Source organism: Oncorhynchus tshawytscha, linkage group LG33 (genome assembly GCF_018296145.1).
Source record: "Oncorhynchus tshawytscha isolate Ot180627B linkage group LG33, Otsh_v2.0, whole genome shotgun sequence".
Classification (NCBI taxonomy): domain Eukaryota; kingdom Metazoa; phylum Chordata; class Actinopteri; order Salmoniformes; family Salmonidae; genus Oncorhynchus; species Oncorhynchus tshawytscha.
In genome coordinates, this window is record NC_056461.1 from 18,514,687 (window position 1) to 18,535,381 (window position 20,695).

The following is a 20,695-nucleotide window of genomic DNA, read 5'->3' on the forward strand; positions in this document are numbered from 1 at the left end:
TTTGAAAATACTCACCGGTGCATTGTTCACTTTGCCACAAGAGGGCAGCAGTAGACCCTAAGAATGACCCCTCCCCCCGAGAAATATAAGTCAGTGAGATCAACTGTAATATTGGAAGTCATGCAGTAATGTAGTCATGCAGTAATATAAGAGCGTATGCTAAATTACTCAAATGCAGATACTTTCATTCAGTGTTCCTTTAAAGACCTTTCCTTTCACTAACAAGAGCAGGGCAGCCCCCACTGGAAATACAAATGTCAGTATGTGTCTTCATGTTGTATTGGGAAATGATCGGTAACTGATTGTGTTGTCCTGGTGTAGCCAGCGTGAGGAATGGGACATTACAAATGTGCTGTAAATGTCTTGTAAGTGGAGTAAGAGAACCTCACAGATGGGTCACTGTTTACTTGTTTATTGTTTGTTTGCAGTAACTTACCGCCCCACTGGACACCTATTGGGGGGTTATGGGTAATTATCATGATATTGGGGGGTTGTGGGTAATTATCAAGCTGTTGCCAAAACCTGCTCTCCGACACAAGGAGAGGTGTATGCTTAGTCAGTGTGTGAGGATCTACTGACACACACGTCCATTTCCTCATTCCTGCTGTCTCTATGTACTAGACACTCTCACTCAGACAAAAAACGTACAAATACCGGCTCCATTTTCTGTGGTTTCAAATCAAATTTGATTTGTCTCACACATGGTTAGCAGAGGTTAATGCGAGTGTAGCGAAATGCTTGTGCTTCTAGTTCCCGACAATGCAGTAATAACCAAGGAGTAATCTAACCTAAACAATTTCGCAACAACTACCTTATACACACAAGTGTAAAGGGATAAAGAATATGCACATAAAAATATATGAGTGATGGTACAGAACGGCATAGGCAAGATGCAGTAGGTGGTATAGAGTACAGTATATACATATGAGATGAGTAATACAGGGTATGAAAACATTATATGAAGTGGCATTGTTTAAAGTGGCTAGTGACACATTGATGGAAAAATGTGTCACTAGCCACTTTAAACAATGCCACTTCATATAATGTTTTCATACCCTGCATTACTCATCTCATATGTATATACTGTACTCTATACCACCTACTGCATCTTGCCAACTTGATGTAATACACACAGATTCTTATTATGTACCCTCTCACTCCTGTACTCATACCATTCACAATATCTCAGGAAAGTTCTCATTTTCTTTCTTATTTTGTCCTTTTTTGTCAGACTTTGCAGTTGGCTAACGAAGTAGGGTAGAAATAGTGCTCTTGCTGGCAAGTACACTGGCACACTTGGAGCACTCCACCACCTGCAGAGTACAGATGGCGTGACCCGCCCCCACTGACACCTGCTGTGGAGCACACTAAATGTCCAGGGATAGAGAGGGGGGGGGGTCAAAAAAGTAACAAAGCACGGAGTGAAAGTGCTGCCACGTCATATCACGCACATTACCACCACCAGATGGCCACCCTTCTGGAGAGGACAACACCGCCTTCATCATTAATGAGACAGAGCTTTCGCTAATACAAACCCGGTCAGACTGTACATTAAGCATGTTCACGACGGTGGCTCGGGCGGTGATATGGCTCATGCTGTTTCACTACAGGGAAATTGTATTTTCCATAGCTAGGGCCGACGGTGAGGACTTGTGAAGAGCAGAATCAACAACCTCTGCATAATGAAAACAGTTGCTTTCTGAGAAGGTGTTAAAGTTCACAGTTAGCCATTGTTATGTAAAAAAAGAAGCTGAAAAGTACCAGTGGCCGGGCTTTGGCCCCAAGTGAGAGCAGGTCTGCCGGAGCCATGGCCCAGTCAGCCACGGGTGCCGGCCTGCGTAGATGGAAACAGAAAAGTCTAAGCACTGGGGTAAATCCTGAATGGAAATGCTCCACAATGGAGTGGGTGAGATTAGCCATTTCTCATCACCATTAGCACTCAGCTGAGTGAGATTTAGGGCCTCGTGTGTGTGTGTGTGTGTGTGTGTGTGTGTGTGTGTGTGTGTGTGTGTGTGTGTGTGTGTGTGTGTGTGTGTGTGTGTGTGTGTGTGTGTGTGGGAGCAGGGCCGAGTCGGGGGGTGATCGCACAAGCCCCCTGCCGGGCTCCATCCCCTGGCCACACACACACTACGTACCCTGGTAACCAGGGAGAACTGTGGCCCAGTTCTGGAATGTGGCCTACTGTCTGGCCAACCGAGCTGTTGGAACAACACCCTGGCTTTGTCTCCTTTTCACTGCATCCCAAACAAACACACACTGGCACACTCTCTGTCCATCATACACACACACACACAAACAAACGAACACTCTCACTCTCCCGTGGTCTGCTTACACCTGCAGTCACACAACACCACACAGGCTTATTTCTTCAGACATACAGGATGCCCTGTTTTGTCTAAATATTGCTCTTTCACACACCACGCTGTTCTCATTTATATGGTTACCAACTCCCAAATGTAGAAGTACAATTCATATGTATTCTAGAGGTTAGAGTGTTGGGCCAGTAACCGAAAGGTCGCTGCTTGGAATACCTGAGCCAGCAAGGTGAAAAATCTGTAGATGTGCCCTTGAGCAAGGCACTTAACCCTAATTTGCTCCAGGGGTGCCATACTGCTATGGCTAACCCCTGTAAAACAACACATTTCACTGCACCTATCTGGTGCATGTGACAATAAAACCTCTTCATATGCTGAACCAAGGTATTATGTTCACACAGACTCACAGTTCTATCTTCCCCTGTCTTTCTCCTCAGGTAAAGTCACATCCTTCTCTGATCTAGATGAAGAGATTGACTTCCTTCACTCTGTCATTGCCAAACAGGAAGTGTCTGAGGTCAAACAATCAAAACAATCAGGTGAGCCTTACATTCTGTATGCATTTCTATGCATTTCTTTTCTTTGAGGTTTCAGTCACTTTTCTATAGATGCGTGTCGCTACATCCAAAACATTATCTACACCACAACAATATTAATGTCTCTTTCACTCTCTCTCTCTCTCGCGCTTAATCCTTTAATCTCTCTCTCTCTTTCAATCTCTCTCTTTCTCTCCCAGACACCCGCTCCAAGGCAGCTAGGACTCAGACAGAGGCTCCCAGAATGAGAGGGCAGGTCCAACCCTCGGCGGGGCAGCCCAACACCACCCAGCCCTCCACCCAGGCCCCCCAGCCTGCCACCGGGGCTCTGGGGAGGGTTGGAGCGGGAGGACCTGATGGCCTCATAGCCGTCCCATACACCTCCAAGGACAATCTCCTCGTCAGTAAGTGGCTTCATGAGTTGAAAGTAGAGACACGTTTATGATGTAGGAGCAGCACGGAGCACCCAGGCCAGCCCTAATAAACTGCCTTAGTATGATGCAAATATACAGAACTATTTATAAACGATTGAAAGTGATTCAATTTCACACACCATTTCTCATCCTTTGTGTAACTTGTGTTCACTCTATCCTCTTCTCTGTTTGTGTCCACCTCTGCAGTTATGATCTCTGTGTGTGTCGTCTTTGGCGCCGCGGGCCTGATCTTGGCGTCAGTTTTCTGGGTCAGGTAAGACATCAGACAATAACATTCTAGTTACAGACGCACGACAATATATATAATAACGGTGATACTCCATTTTGACAACTAAGATGTGCTAGACGCCATTGTTTTGCTGGCAAGTGTTGTTGTTGGAGCATGTTAGATTTCCCTTTCAGAACATTTTATGAAGGGTTCCCGAGTGGCGCTGCGGTCTAAGGCACTGCATCGCAGGCGTCACTACAGATCCTGGTTCGATCCTGGGCTGTATCACAACCAGCCATGATTGGGAGTCCTATAAGGCGTTGCACAATTGACCCAGCGTCGTCCGGGTTAGGGGACGGTTTGGCCGGGCTAGGCCTTCATTGTAAAATAAGAATTTGTTCTTTAACTGACTTTCCTAGTTAAATAAAGGTTCAAATAAATTGAAGCACTGCACTGTTAGGTTGCATGCCTAGAGGATCCCACTGCCCTATGGTGTACTCAATCTGACCAGGATCCATAAAGCTTTGCTCAAAAGTGTTGGTCTATATGGGGGATATGGTGCCATTGGGAGGTAAGAAGAATGAATTGAAGCACAGCACTGTTCGTTTGCATCCCAAATGGCAACCTATTCCCTATAGTGCACTACATTTGACCAGGGCCCAGAAGGCCCTGGTCAAAATAAGTGAATTATATAAGGAATAGGTTGCCATTGGGACAAATCCTTAGTCCACAATGCAGTTGCTTTGGGATATTTTGCATACTGTTCTTTCTCCAGTCTCTCCATTTCTAATGTCCCAGAATAATGTTGCCCCCTACAGGCTGCAGAAGGAATCCCGTCTGGCCCAGAAGGTAGATTACCCTGCATTTGGAAGCCATGGGAATGGAACAGCCAACAGACCTTCAGTAAGTACATTGTCCTTATGGGGAACCACACATCCAAAATACTAATATAGTTACCATGGCTTGCATGAGATTTGTGCCACAAATGCTAAAAAGTTATCATTTGGAAACAGTGCCAGGGAAACTAAACCAAAGCATGGATTTGTCTCATATTTGTCCATAGACTACTCACAGGGTAAGGGTCCAGATGGACTTAGATAGTAGTGAGCGCATACATTGTCGTACTTTCTGTTTGTACTGGTCCCCCTCGAGAATTGAACCCAGAGACTTGGCATTGCATGCCCTACCAACTGAACCACATGGGCCACATCCTGTGTGTTAGTCACAATGACAGAAGAAGAAAGAAATCTCACTAAAATAGCCTCGTCTCTTACACACACATACAGTATATACATATATACAATGTGCATTCAGAACGTTTTCAGACCCCTTCCCTTTTTCCACATTTTCCACAACTGGTTTTTAGACATTTTTGCAAATGTATTAAATATTTAAAACAGATACCTTATTGACCCTTTGATTTGAGACTCAAAATTCAGCTCAGGTGCATCCTGTTTCCATTGATCATCCTTGATGTTTCTACAACTTGATTGGAGTCCACCTGTGGTAAATTCAATTGATTGGACATGAATTGGAAAGGAACACACCTGTCTATATAAGGTCCCACAGTTGACAGTGCATGTCAGAGCAAAAACCAAGCCATGAGGTCGAAGGAATTGTCCGTAGAGCTCCGAGACAGGATTGTGTCGAGGTACAGATCTGGGGAAGACAAAAACATTCTGCAGCATTGAAGGTCTCCAAAAACACAGTGGCCTCCATCATTCTTAAATGGAAGAAGTTTGGAACCACCAAGATTCTTCCTAGAGCTGGCCGCCCCGCCAAACTGAGCAATTCTGGGAGAAGGGCCTTTGTCAGGTAGGTGACCAAGAACCTGATGGTCACTCTGACAGAGTTCCTTTGTGGAGATGGGAGAACCTTCCAGAAGGACAGCCATATCTGCAGCACTCCACCAATCAGGCTTTTATGGTGGTGGCTGATGGAAGCCAGTCCTCAGTAAAAGGCACATGAAACCCCGCTTGGAGTTTGCCAAAAGGCACCTAAAGGACTCTCAGACCATGAGAAACAAGATTCTCTGGTCTGATGAAACCAAGATTGAACTTTTTGACCTGAATTCCAAGCGTCACATCTGGAGGAAACCTGGCACCACCCCTACAGTGAAGCATGGTGGTGGCAGCATCATACTGTGGGGATGTTTTTCAGCGACAGGGACTGGGAGACTTGTCAGGATAGAGGGAAAGATGAACGGAGGAAAGTGCAGAAAGTTCTGTGATGAAAACCTGCTCCAGAGCGCTCAGGACCTCAGACTGGGGTGAAGGTTCACCTTCCAACAGGACAACGACCCTAAGCACACAGCCAAGACAACGCAGGAGTGGCTTTCGGGACAAGTCTCTGAATGTCCTTGAGTGGCCCAGCCAGAGCCCGGACTTCAACCCTATCGAACATCGCTAGAGAGACCTGAAAATAGCTGTGCAGTGAAACTCCCCATCCAACCTGACAAAGCTTCAGAGGATCTGCAGAGAAAAATGGGAGAAACTCCCCAAATACAGGTGTGCCATGCTTGTAGCGTCATACCCAAGAAGACTTGAGGCTGTAATCGCTGACAAGGGTGCTTCAACAAAGTACTGATTAAAGTGTCTGAATACTTATGTAAATGCAATATTTACATTTATTTTATACATTTGCTAACATTACTTTGCATTATGGGGTATTGTGTGTAGATTCAGGGGGGGGAAACAATTGAATCCATTCTAGAATAAGGCTATAACGTAACAAAATGTGGAAAAAGTGAAGGGGTCTGAATACTTTCCGACTGCACTGTATACATTACCAGTCAAAAGTTACTCACCTACTCATTCCAGGGTTTCTTTGTTTTGACTATTTTCTACATCATAGAATAGTAGTGAAGACATCAAAACTATTAAATAACACATATATGGGGAAAGTATTGTTCTATATGGGGGATATGGTGCCATAAAAAAAGTAACCAAAAAATGGTTAATCAAAGTAGCCACCCATTGCATTGATAGCAGCTTTGCACACACTTGGCATTCTCTCAACCAGCTTCATGAGGTAGTCACCTGGAATGCATTTCAATTAATAGGTGTGCCTTGTTAAGTTATTTTGTGGAATTTCTTTCCTTAATACGTTTGAGACCATCAGTTGTGCTGTGTCAAGGTAGGGTTGGTATACAGAAGATAGCCCTATTTGGTAAAAGACCAAGTCCATATTATGGCAAGAACAGCTCAAATAAGCAAAGAGAAATTACAGTTCATCATTACTTTGAGACATGAAGGTCAGTCAATCCGGAACATTTCTTCAAGTGCAGTCGAAAAAAAACATCAAGTACTATTGGAAAACTGGCTCTCATGAGAACTGCCACAGGAATGGAAGACCCAGAGTTAAAGCTGCTGCAGAGGATAAGTCCATTAGAGTTACAAGCCTCAGAAATAGGCAATTAACTGCACCTCGGATTGCAGCCCAGAAAAATGCTTCACGGAGTTCAAGTAACAGACACATCTCAACATCAACTGTTCAGGGGAGACTGCTTGAATCAGGCCTTCATGGTCGAATTGCTGCAAATAACCACTACTAAAGGACACCAATAAGAAGAAGAGACTTGCTTGGGCCAAGAAACTAGACTGGTAGAAATCTGTCCTTTGCTCTGATGAGGCCAAATGGGAGATTTATGTTTCCAACCACCGTATCTTTGTGAGATGCAGAGTAGGTAAACAGATCATCTCTGCAAGTGTGGTTCCCACTGTGAAGAATGGAGGAGGAGGTGTGGGGGTGCATTGCTGGTGACACTGTCTGTGATGTATTTAGAATTCAAGAGACACTTAACCAGCATGGCTACCACAGCATTCTGCAGCGATACGTCATTCCATCTGGTTTGTGCTTAGTGGGACTATAATTTGTTTATCAACAGGACAATGACCAAAAACACACCTCCAGGCTGTGTAAGGGCTATTTGACCAAGAAGGAGAGTGATGGAGTGCTGCATCAGATTACCTGGCCTCCACAATCACCTGACCTCAACCAAATTGAGATAGTTTGGGAGGAGTTGGACCGCAAAGTGAAGGAAAAGCAGCCAACAAGTGTTCAGGATATGTGGGACGACTGTTGGAAAATCATTCCAGGTGAAGCTGGTTGAGAGAATGCCAAGAGTGGGCAAAGCTTTCATCAAGGCAAAGGGTGGCTTCTTTGAAGATTCTCAAATATAAAATCAATTTTGATTTGTTTAACACTTTTTTGGTTCCTACATGGTTCCATATGTGTTATTTCATAGTTTTGATGTCTTCACTATTATTCTACAATGTTGAAAATAGTCAAAATAAAGAAAAACCCTTGAATGAGTAGATGTGTCCAAACTTTTGACTGGTACTGTATATGTGTCAGCCTACTAATTATAAAATGGTATAATAGGCCTATAATTGTAACTTTGTAGGACACATATCCTGCACCTGCATTCCATGGTTTGAAGGAGGTCCAAAATTCCAGTCCATATAATACAGTATAATACAATACAATTACAGTAATAGGCTACAGTCCACACTGAAAAAGATTAGGCTACTGGAGCTTGTTTAATGTATTCATCCAAGAGAGTATAGCTACTACTTTGGGCTTTTATGGTTTTCTGTCGTGCATAATGTATTGGATAATGTATTGGATAATGGCACAATCATTTGGGCTTTTTGGGCTTGGGATCATAAAATGTCTTTTAAAGTAGGGCTCATCAGGCTCAGGCTTGAACTTTCATGCGATCAAAGCTCTAATCAAATCCAGACATATGTACAGTATATGCTTTACAGTATATGCTTGAGAATGACACTTCCAGTTTTGGCGGGAAATACCGGGTTACCCGGGCAAAAAAAGTGATTCATTCTTGGAATGGAACATTTGTAAAATACTGGGGACATTATTACCCCTTTTTTTTCTTGTGCCTCTTCTCTTCCCTTTTCAGTCGGGGGATAAGAAGTTGGCCCAGAGTGCCCAGATGTACCACTACCAGCATCAAAAACAGCAGATGCTCTCCATGGAAAAGTGAGCTCTAGTCCTCCTCCTGTCCCTTTCGGTCTCGCTCTCTCTCTCTTTCTCTCTCTTTCTCTTTCTCTCTTTCCTTGTCTCTATCTCCTTCTCTCAATCTCTCTCTCTCGACATCTCCCACAATTCAGTTCCATTCAAATATGAATAAACACACATTCATCTTGGTGCATTCTGTTGTTTCTCAGTCATAAATCGGAACCGAAGGTCGCTGACTCAGAAGTCACGTCAGATGAGGAGGAAGTGGACGGAGACTTCACTGTGTACGAGTGCCCTGGACTGGCACCGGTGGGTCTACTCCAACATACCACACACACACACACACACACACACACACACACACACACACACACACACAAAACACACAACATATGCACACAAATTCTTGTTTAATACACACTATTCACAATGATGATGACTTTGTTTGTGTTAGGCTTTTAACAGCAGCGTTTTTGTTTCATTGCAGACTGGAGAGATGGAAGTGAAGAATCCTTTGTTTAACGACTCTACCCTACACTACCAGGGGAATCCCATGTGAAACCCATAGATTTTCATGCCTACACACACACACACACACCATTTCTTGTACTCTGGAAAAATAGCACGTGAACTCTCCGTTCTTAGAACTGGATGGGCTTATATAAGAGGAAATGAAGAGTCAGGAGGTTGACAGATGTATGAAACTCAAGATATATGTCTCTAATGGCACCCTTACACCCTATATAGTGCACTACTTTTGGCCAGAACCCTATGGGTCCAGGTCAAAAGTAGTGCACTACATAGGGTGTAGGGTGCTATTTGGGATGTAGACAATCTTCCTGTATCCTAGGACTTGGTCACTAGTAGGGTGTTTCTATCATACAAAAGGCCTAGTCCCCTGTACTTTCCAGTAAAAGACAGTGTTCCTTTTGAATATAATTTGTTGTTTCATGTCTTTGCACCTTTCCTTGGTCTTTTAAGCTGGTTTGTCATTTAATCTCACAACGAGAACATTACTATGGGAAACAAATGTTTACATTGCCAAAGCAAATGAAATGGACAACAAATGAAAGGATAAACAAAGGAAAAGACCATCAGAAATGAACAGTAAACATTACTCACAAAAGTTTTTAAAGAATATAGACATTTCAAATGTTATATTATTGGCACAGTGTTGCAACAATGTCCAAGTAATTGAAGTATGAAAGAGAAAATAAATAAACGTATAGGTTGTATTTACAATGGTGTTTGTACTCCACTTGTTGCCCCTTTCTTGAGGCAACAGGTCTCAAATCTTATTGATGTGGTGGCACACTGTGGTATTTCACCTAATAGACGTGGCCGTTTTATCAAGATTGGATTTATTTTCATATTCTTTCTGGGTCTGTGTAATCGGTGGGAAATATGTCTCTCTAATATGGTCATACATTTGGCAGGAGGTTAGAAAATGCTGCTCGGTTTCTCTCTCTCTTAGAATCAGTGTTTCAATTGCTCACCTTTGTAATGTCCGTTATTATCTCCCAAAGCCTCTATAGAACACACATATGTGCAGACACACACACACATCAATTGTGCAGACACACACACATCAAAACAGTCCCTTACTCTATTAGCCATGCATAGCTAGTAGCTAACCCCAGGTCATTATACTGTAGATACTGGTACACATGAAGGGTTTTTCATGAAAAGTGCTTGGCATTTGGCCAAGGAGCAAGAGGAACACAAAGGGACACTGTCATGATATACTGTGATATAATCTTTTAAGTACTATTTTATGGATGCAAAAAAATGTATGTCACATATTTGTGATGTCTGTCTATTCGTATCTTCCAAAAACAGGGTTTAGGATTAAGTTCTTGTCATTTGGTGTAGCAAATTTCAACTTGTTAAATCAATATTGTAGATTTAAGAAAGCATATTGGAAAATGTAGTACCAGATGATTTCTCATGCTTGGTTTGATTCCGACATGTTTGAATATGATAATCACTTTGATTCGACCTCCTATGTGTAACTGGAGGAGACATGTACATTGATATGTACACCTTAGTAAGAATGTCTATAGGATTGATGATCCATGGTGGATGTCACTATCTAGTATTTTTTTCTCTCTTTCGTCCCTGTCAGTCCCAACCCTGGCGTTGCAAAATGTGCATAGAAAGAGTGAAACTGTTCACTTGTATATTTTTGTACATGCAGGCCTCGCTTCTGAATTAAACGTTTTTACCTCAAGTGAAGCTTGCAAAAGGACAATGCATAGTATGCATCTCTGTCTCGTTTTCTTTCTCTCTCTCACTCCTCTCTTGCACACTCTCTCTGTCTCTCTCTATTCAATTCAAATCAAAGGGCTTTATTGGCATGGGAACATATGTTTACGTTGCCAAAGCAAGTGAAATAGATAATAAACAAAAGTGAAACAAACAAAAAGTTTACACTCACAAATGTTCTAAAGGAATAGAGGCATTTCAAATGTCATTATGGATATATACAGTGTTGTAATGATGTGCACTTCTCTCTCTCCTCCCTTCTCTCTCTTTCCCTCTTCTGTACCTCCCTCTATCTCCATTCTCTCTTTCCCTCTTCTGTACCTCCTTCTATCTCCCTTCTCTCTCTTTCCCTCTTCTGTACCTCCCTCTATCTCCATTCTCTCTCTTTCCCTCTTCTGTACCTCCTCTATCTCCCTTCTCTCTCTTTCCCTCTTCTGTACCTCCCTCTATCTCCATTCTCTCTCTTTCCCTCTTCTGTACCTCCCTCTATCTCCATTCTCTCTCTTTCCCTCTTCTGTACCTCCCTCTATCTCCATTCTCTCTTTCCCTCTTCTGTACCTCCCTCTATCTCCCTTCTCTCTCTTTCCCTCTTCTGTACCTCCCTCTATCTCCATTCTCTCTCTTTCCCTCTTCTGTACCTCCCTCTATCTCCATTCTCTCTCTTTCCCTCTTCTGTACCTCCCTCTATCTCCATTCTCTCTCTTTCCCTCTTCTGTACCTCCCTCTATCTCCATTCTCTCTCTTTCCCTCTTCTGTACCTCCCTCTATCTCCATTCTCTCTCTTTCCCTCTTCTGTACCTCCCTCTATCTCCATTCTCTCTCTTTCCCTCTTCTGTACCTCCCTCTATCTCCATTCTCTCTCTTTCCCTCTTCTGTACCTCCCTCTATCTCCATTCTCTCTCTTTCCCTCTTCTGTACCTCCCTCTATCTCCATTCTCTCTCTTTCCCTCTTCTGTACCTCCCTCTATCTCCCTTCTCTCTCTTTCCCTCTTCTGTACCTCCCTCTATCTCCCTTCTCTCTCTTTCCCTCTTCTGTACCTCCCTCTATCTCCATTCTCTCGCTTTCCCTCCACCCTCTGTTTCTCTCACCCTCCTGTCTCTCAATTCGATTCAAAGGGCTGGGCTTTAATTGGCATGGGAAACTTATGTTTACGTTGCCGAAGCATATGAAACAGATACTAAACAATCAAAAATGTATTAAGATTACAATCACAAAAGCTTCAAATGAATAGAGGAATTTCAAATGTCATATTATGGCTATATACAGTGTTATAACGATGTGCAAATAGGTAAATTACAAAAGGGAAAATAAATAAACATAAATATGTGTTGTATGTACAATGGTGTTTGTTCTTCACTGGTTGCCCTTTTCTTGTGACAACAGGTCACAAATCTTGCTGCTGTAATGACAAACTGTGGTATTTCACCCAGTATAAATAGTGGGGTTTTTAGTAGGGGTTTTTAGATTCACATGACATTCTTTTACACCTGTGGTTCATGTCCATCATGAACTACAAAGACACTTATAGTCATCTAGCTCTATTCATTTACATTGTTTTCCTCCAATTTCTTGTAAGCTGATCAACTGCCTTTCTGATGAAAGTAATGCAGTTATGAGTACGCACACCAGATTCCACAGTGTGAAGTCTATCAGTGTTATATCAGTGTATATCAGTGTTAAACCCACCACACCCATTCACTCATATCTCTCTTTCAATTTCAATTGAAGGGGCTTTATTGGCATGGAAAACATGTTTACATTGCCAAAGCAAGTGAAATGGCTAAACAAAAGTGAAATAAACAAAAAGTGAACAGAACATTTTACATTCACACAAGTTCCAAAAGAATAAAGACATTTAAATGGCATATGTCTATATATAGTGTTGCAAGGATGTGCAAATAGGTAAATTACAAAAGGGAAAATAAATCAACATAAATATGTGTTGTATGTACAATGGTGTTTGTTCTTCACTGGTTTCCCTTTTCTTGTGACAACAGGTCACAAATATTGCTGCTGTTATGGCACACTGGTATTTCACCCAATAGAATTGGATTTGTTTTGGAATTCCTTCTAGGTCTGTGGGAAAAATGTGTCTCTAATATGGTCATACATTTGGCAGAAGGTTAAGAAGTGCAGCTCAGTTTCCACTTCATTTCGTGGGCAGTGTGCACATAGCCTGTCTTCTCTTGAGAGGCATGGCGGCCTCTCTCAATAGCATGCTCACTGAGTCTGTACATAGTCAAGCTTTCCTTAATTTTGAGTCAGTAACAGCGGTCAAGTATTCTGCCACTGTGGACTCTCGGTTTAGGAGCAAATAGCATTCCAGTTTGCTCTATTTTTTGGTAAATTCTTTTCATTGTATCAAGTAATCATATATTTCTTCTCATGATTTGGTTGGGTCTAATTGTGTTGCTGTCTTGGGGCTCTGTGGGGTCTGTGTTTGTAAACAGAGTCCCAGGACCAGCTAGCTTAGGGGACTCTCCTCGAGGTTCATCTCTCTGTATGTAATGGCTTTGTTATGGAATGTCTGGAAATCGCTTCCTAGGTGGTTGTAGAATTGTCATAATTGTCACGCCCTCTCCCTTTCCCTCTCCAGCGCTTGATGGCACTGGTCCTGGCAACCACCATTATGCACACCTGCTCCCCATCATTACACACACCTGGACTTTATCATCACCTTGATTACCTTCCCTTTATTTAGCCCTCAGTAGCCTCAGTCATCAGACAATATTGGTTTGTTTTCACATTCAGTACGCTACGCATGGTTTGTTCATCTGCTGTCTTATTATTTAACTCTCTTTCTGATTCCTGACTCACTGCGTATGAATTTAACAGCTCTTTTCTGGATTTTGATAATTAGTGGGAATTGGCCTAATTCTGCTCTGCATGCATTATTTGTTGTTTTATGTTGTACACTGAGGATGTTCTTGCAGAATTCTGCATGCAGAGTCTCAATTTGGTGTTCGTCCCATGTTGTGAATTATGGTGGGCATGGGACCCCAGACCTCACAACCGTAAAGGCCAATGGGTTCTATAACTGATTCAAGTAGTTTTAGCCAGATCCTAATTGGTATGTCAAATTTGATGTTCCTTTTGATGGCGTAGAAGGCTCTTCTTGCCTTGTCTCTCAGATCGTTCACAGATTTGTGGAAGTTGTGGTGCTGATGTTTAGGTCAAGGTACAGTGCCTTGCAAAAGTATTCATCGCCCTTGGCGTTTTTCCTATTTTGTTGCATTACAACCTGTAATTTAAATGGGATTTCATGTAATGACATGCACAAAATAGTCCAAATTGGTTAAGGGAAATGAAAAAAATGACTTGTTAAAATATATATATATATATATTAAAAACTGGGAAAGTGGTGCATGCATATGTATTCACCCTGTGTGCAATCTGAGTGTCTCATGATTTGTCACATGATCTCAGTACATATACACCTGTTCTGAAAGGCCCCCGAGTCTGCAACACCACTAAGCAAGGGGCACCGTGAAGACCAAGGAGCTCTCCAAACATGTCAGGGACAAAGCTGTACTTCTCTACAAATCAGGGTTATAAAAAAATATCTGAAATGTTTAACGTCCCAAGGAGCACCATTATTTTTTTAAATATGGCACCACAGCAAAACAAACCTGCCAAAAAGGCTGCCCACCAAAACTCACGGATCAGGCAATGAGGGTATTAATCAGAGAGGCAACAAAGAGACCAAAGATTACCCTGAAGGAGCTGTAAAAGCTCCACAGCAGAGATTGGAGTATCTGTCCATAGGAGCACTTTAAAATAAAAAAATAAACAAACACGTTTGGTGTTTGCCAAGAGGCATGTGGGAGACTCCCCAAACATATGGAAGATGGTATTCTGGTCAGATGAGACTAAAATTTAGCTTTTTGGCCATCAAGGAAAATGCTATGTCTGGCGCAAACCCAACATCTCTCATCACCCCGGGAACACCATTTTCATCGGCAGGGTCTGGGAAACTGGTCACAATTGAAAGAATGATGGATGACACTAAATACAGGGAAAGTCTTGAGGGAAACCTGTTTCAGTCTTCCAGAGATTTGAGACTGAGACAGAGGTTCACCTTCCAGCAGGACAATGCCCCTAAGTATACTGCTAAAGCAACACTCACATGGTTTAAGGAGAAACATTTAAATGTTTTGGAATGGCCAAGTCAAAGCCTAGACCTCAATCCAATTGAGAATCTGTGGTATGACTTAAAGATTGCTGTACACCAGCAGAACCCATTCAAACGTGAAGGAGCCTGAGCAGTTTTGCCTTGAAGAATGGGCAAAAATCCCAGTGGCTAGATGTACCAAGCTTATAGAGACATACCCCAAGAGACTTGCAGCTGTAATTGCTGCAAAAGGTGGCTCTACAAAGTATTGACTTAAGGGGGGTGAATAGTTATGCACGCTCAGGTTTTCTGTATTTTGTTTTATTTGTTTGTTTCACAAAAATATTTTGCATCTTCAAAGTGGTAGGCATTAAGCTCGAGACCCTGGGTCTCGACCCCATAACTGTGCAACTGGGTCCTGGACTTCTTGATGGGCCGCCTCCAGGTGGTGAGGGTAAGTAACAACATCTCCAACCCGCTGATTCTCAACACTGGGGCCCCCACAAGGATGCGTTCTCAGCCCTCTCCTGTACTCCCTGTTTACCCATGACTGCGTGGCCATGCACGCCTCCAACTCAATCATCAAGTTTGCAGACAACTCTACAGTGGTAGGCTTGATTACCAACAACGATGAGACGGCCTACAGGGAGGAGGTGAGGGCCCTCAGAGTGTGGTGTCAGGAAAAGAACCTCACACTCAATGTCAACAAAACAAAGGAGATGATCGTGGACTTCAGGAAACAGCAGAGGGAGCAGCCCCCTACCCACATCAACGGGACAGTAGTGGAGAAGGTGCAAAGTTTTAAGCTCCTCGGCGTATACATCAAGGACAAACTGAAATGGTCCACCCACACAGACAGCGTGGTGAAGAAGGCACAGCAGAGCCTCTTCAGCCTCAGGAGGTATCACTGCCTGGTACGGCAACTGCTCCGCCCACAAGCGCAAGGCTCTCCAGAGGGTAGTGAGGTCTGCACAACGCATCACCGGGGGCAAACTACCCTCCAAGGATGCTCTCACCTACACCACCCGATGTCACAGGAAGGCCCAAAAGATCATCAGGACAACAACCACCCGAGCCACTGCCTGTTCACCCAGCTATCATCCAGAAGGCGAGGTCAGTACAGGTGCATCAAAGCGGGGACCGAGAGACTGAAAAGCAGCTTCTATCTCAAGGCCATCAGACTGTTAAACAGCCATCACTAACATTGAGTGGCTGCTGCCAACATACTGACTCATCTCTAGCCACTTTGAAAAATTGATGTAATAAATGTATCACTAGCCACTTTAAACACTGCCACTTTATATATTGTTTACATACTCTACATTACTCATCTCATATGTATATACTGTAATCTATACCATCTATTGCATCTTGCCTATGGCGTTCGGCCATCGCTCATTCATATATTTTTATGTACATATTCTTATTCATTCCTTTACACTTGTGTGTGTATAAGGCAGTTGTTGTGAAATTGTTAGGTTAGATTACTTGCTAGATATTACTGCATGGTCGGAACTAGAAGCACAAGCAATTCGCTACACTTGCATTAACATCTGCTAACCATGTGTATGTGACAAATAGGATTTGATTTGGTTTGGCAACTGGACCTTTTTTGTAACACAGTTATTTTTGTTTGACTGAGATTTATTGATCAAGGTTCTGCTGAAGGCCCTCCTTGGTTGGAGACAGAACCACTAGTTCATCAGCAGACATTTGACTTCTAGTAGGGTGAGGCCGAGAGCTGCAGACTGTTCTAGTGCCCTCACCAATTCGTTGATATATGTTTCACCCCACTGCCCTGTGGAAAGAAATGTTTGTTTTTTGCCAATTTTAACTACAATTTGTACATGGATTTTACAATGTTGCCTATAGGCACAAACCCACTGTCACTAGACCAGACGGGACTGGAAAAAAAGTGCTCTTCGCTGACGAGTCACGGTTTTGTCTCACCAGGGGTGATGGTCTGATTCGCATTTATCGTCGAAGGAATGAGCATTACATTGAGGCCTGTACTCTGGAGCGGGATCGATTTGGAGGTGGAGGGTCCGTCATGGTCTGGGGCGGAGTGTCACAGCATCATCGGACTGCGCTTGTCGTCATTGCAGGCAATCTCAACACTGTGCGTTACAGGGAAGACGTCCTCCTCCCTCATGTGGTACACTTCCTGCAGGCTCATCCTGACATGACCCTCCAGCATGACAATGACACCAGCCATATTGCTCATTCTGTGCGTGATTTCCAGCAAGACAGGAATGTCAGTGTTCTGCCATGGCCAGCGAAGAGCCCGGATCTCAATCCCATTGAGCATGTCTGGGACCGGTTGGATCGGAGGGCGAGGGCTAGGGCCATTCCACCCAGAAATGTCCGCGAACTTGCTGGTGCCTCGATGGAAGAGTGGGGTAACATCTCACAGCAAGAACTGGCAAATCTGGTGCAGTCCAAGAGGAGGAGATGCACTGCAGTACTTAATGCAGCTGGTGGCCACACCAGATACTGACTGTTACTTTTTATTTTGACCCCCCTTAGTTCAGGGACACATTATTCTAATTCTGTTAGTCACATGTCTGTGGAACTTGTTCAGTTTATGTCTCTAGGTTTGCTGAAAATAAACAAAGTTGACAGTGTGAGGACGTTGTTTTTTTGCTGAGTTTATATAGGGAAGGTAATCAGGGAAGTGATAGAGTCCAGGTGAGTGTAGTGTTGGTAACAGGTGTGTGCCATAATGAGCAGACTGGTGACCTAGAGGCCAGAGAGGGAACACACGTGACAGTACCCCCCTCCGTGACTCGAGGCTCCTGCCGCAGCACGCCAACCAAAATGACGATCCCAGGGATCAGGAGCGAACCGGTCATCTCTGCTGAGGCTCGGGAAACGTGTCAGTCCGGCTGAGGTGCAGGAGCATGGCGACCTAGAGTGCCGGAGAGTGCATATGTGACAGTATCCCCGGCGCATTCGACTCCAGCCACAGGACCCAAACCAAAGGGACGATCGCTGGGATCAGGAGCGGACCGGTCACCCCTGCTGATGTGCGGGAACCTGTCGCCGACTGGTGCGCGGGAACCTGACAGACCGGCTGAGGCAGGGGAGCCTGGTGATCCGGCTGAGGCATGAGAGCCTGACGAGCCAGAGGAAGCAGGGGAGCCTGGTGATCCGGCTGAGGCATGAGAGCCTGACGAGCCAGAGGAAGCAGGGGAGCCTGGTGATCCGGCTGAGGCATGAGAGCCTGACGAGCCAGAGGAAGCAGGGGAGCCTGGCGATCCGGTGAAGGCATGAGAGCCTGACGAGCCGTCTGTAGGGAGCCTGGCAAGGACTCTTTGTGGTGTTTGTTTAGTGTGTTCCAAATTTCCCAGAAGTGGTTAGATTATATGGATTCTACAATTACATTGAGCTGATTTCTGACATGCGGTTCCTTCTTTTTCTGTATTTCTGTATTATTTTAGTGACTCACCATAGTGAAGGCGTAGGTCTCTGTTTTTGGGTGGATATGTTTCTCAATTTCTTTCTTAGGTTTTTGCATTCTTCATCAAGCCATTTGTCATTGTTTTTAATTTTCTTAGGTTGTCTGCTTTAAATCTTTTGATTTGATAGGGAAGCTGAAAGGTAAAATATACTGTTTAGGCTTTCTACTGCCAAGTTTACACCTTCACTATTACAGTGAAATGTTTTGTCCAGGATGTTGTCTAAAAGGGACTGAGTTTGTTGTTGCCTAATCGTTTTTGGTAGGTTTCCACATACTTTCCTTCCATTTATAGCGTGTCTTAATATTGTGCAGTTTCTTTGGCTTTGACGCCTCATGATTGAGCATTGCTCTGTTCAAGTAGACTGATTTTGCTGTGATCCGATAGGGGTGTCAGTGAGTGTAAACGCTCTGAGAGACTCTGGGTTGAGGTCAGTGATAAAGTAATCTACAATACTACTATATCTCTCAAGTATGTTGCTCTTTAAAGGACTGAAATAGACTCCGCACAAAAAAGGCTAAATTAAACTGTGTGGGATTGAATATAGTATTGTAAATAGGATGAAGAGGAGGACGGCTGGAGAAGGAGGGGATGGGGTAGGGAGCTGGGGATCAGACAACTGAGCGTCCCCATGGCGGGATGAATCGGTCATCCAACTTTGTCTTACTATTTATGTACTGTATAACATCACATACCACGCCCAATAAAAAACAGTTTCCCTAGTTCTCACCTTTCATCACCATTTTTTTTTATCACACTCCTCAATTCTCTTTGGTGGACAAGGATGACTGTGGTCATCTTTGCTCTTCAACCGTCTGCCCCTCAACGTGTGTGTGTGTGTGTGTGTGTGTGTGTGTGTGTGTGTGTGTGTGTGTGTGTGTGTGTGTGTGTGTGTGTGTGTGCAAGCGGTTGTGTGTGGGGAGGGGATGGAGGGCTCTTGTAACTGTCCCCATTGAGCTGCCTTCCGAGGGCCGTTAAAGCCCATTGTCCTCGTGGACTGTGGTAGGGAGGCAGCTATTGGTCAACTGCTGAAAGTTTGCGATGGGTGGAGGGATGGTGGTGGGTGTCAAAGGCAGGGCCGTTAGGGAGAAAATCAAAAAGCCATCAGTCTTGTTTGTGGGGGAAGGTAGGCGGCAGGGGGGAGGTGGGGAGACTGTGGAGTAAAACTGGGGGTTTACTATGGGTGCTTTAGGGAGAAGGCTCAGGAAAACTCCAAGGCCTAGTTGTTGTATATAGGCTATAACTAAGGGTTATTCCTGGTCAGGAAAAACTCCTGGCCTGAATAAGAAGTTATGTGTATATACAGTACCTATACACCCTGTGATGGCCTGGTGCACAGTGACCTCTCAGACACTCAGGACAAATAAACAAGTGTTTCTGGGCAAGCCAATCTGTACGGGGTGGCAGGTAGCCTAGCGGTTAACATTGGGCCAGTAACTGAAAGGTCGTTGGTTTGATTCCCCAAGGTGAAAAATCTATCAATGTGTCCTTGAGCAAGGCATTTAACCCTAGTTGCTCTAAATAAGACTGTCTACTAACTGACAAAAATGTATTAAATCTCTCCACTGATGGAGTCAGAAGGGGATGAAGGCGATAATAACAAATATTCAAGACAAACTAAAGTATTATGGCAATGAACTTAAAGCATATTGGTTTAAATGGTTGAAACCAGGCTGTACCACTATGCTCCTATTTCTCTCAGTCACCCTGGATGGGTCATTGGTGAGTGGTGACTGTGTGTCTGAACTACATTGTTTACACACACAGATATGTGTGACTCTCCCTCACACCTCCTCATGGCTGATAATGCATTTAGAATACACTGTAGTACAGGGAGCTTATTTGGACCTGGTGCTAGACAGACTCGATATGTCTGAGTTGTCTCTCTAAGTGTTGCCGTGTACAGTACCATTAACCATCTTTACAGCTTTGACTTGTGGCTCATCCCTGAGCACCCTCCCTCCCCCTCACTGTACCTCTTACCCCATCCCACTTTCTCCCTAAGTGTCAACGTTTAGCATGACAATTCCCTCCCAAGTCCATGGCACAGGACAATGCCAGTATGTGGAGTTTGATGTTTTTTAAGCCTTTCACTGGCTCCTGTTGCCTCCAAGGTCCTCTCCCCCTGGCTTTGTAATAGGGCGAGATGGGGAGAACGAGAGAGCACCGCTCTCCTGGTTCAATCTGCCGGGTCAGTGTGTCCGAAGGTGGATAGGTTGGTTAGAGAAGGAACACAATCGTCCGGAAGTATTGAGTGTGGTGGTGGTTTAGCAATCGAAACAAAAACGATGATAATACATGCTATGCCATAACTGGCATAACTCCCGTGTCACATCAACCACCCCATCAAATACGTCACTCTCTGGACTGTGGCTTGAGTGAAACCT

At 43.9% G+C, this 20,695-nt stretch overlaps 1 protein-coding gene across 1 annotated transcript in view; it reads left to right on the forward strand.

The window, feature by feature from the left end:
• Positions 1 to 10,721, forward strand: part of npdc1a (neural proliferation, differentiation and control, 1a) — a 31,595-nt gene extending 20,874 nt beyond the window's left edge. The window contains exons 3-9 of the mRNA XM_024402605.2: positions 2,753 to 2,854; positions 3,052 to 3,255; positions 3,472 to 3,538; positions 4,312 to 4,396; positions 8,415 to 8,494; positions 8,683 to 8,782; positions 8,961 to 10,721. Coding sequence (XP_024258373.1) covers positions 2,753 to 2,854; positions 3,052 to 3,255; positions 3,472 to 3,538; positions 4,312 to 4,396; positions 8,415 to 8,494; positions 8,683 to 8,782; positions 8,961 to 9,032 — 710 coding nt within the window. The 3' untranslated portion in view covers positions 9,033 to 10,721. The remainder of the gene's footprint in view (positions 1 to 2,752; positions 2,855 to 3,051; positions 3,256 to 3,471; positions 3,539 to 4,311; positions 4,397 to 8,414; positions 8,495 to 8,682; positions 8,783 to 8,960) is intronic.
• Positions 10,722 to 20,695: the final 9,974 nt, after the last annotated feature.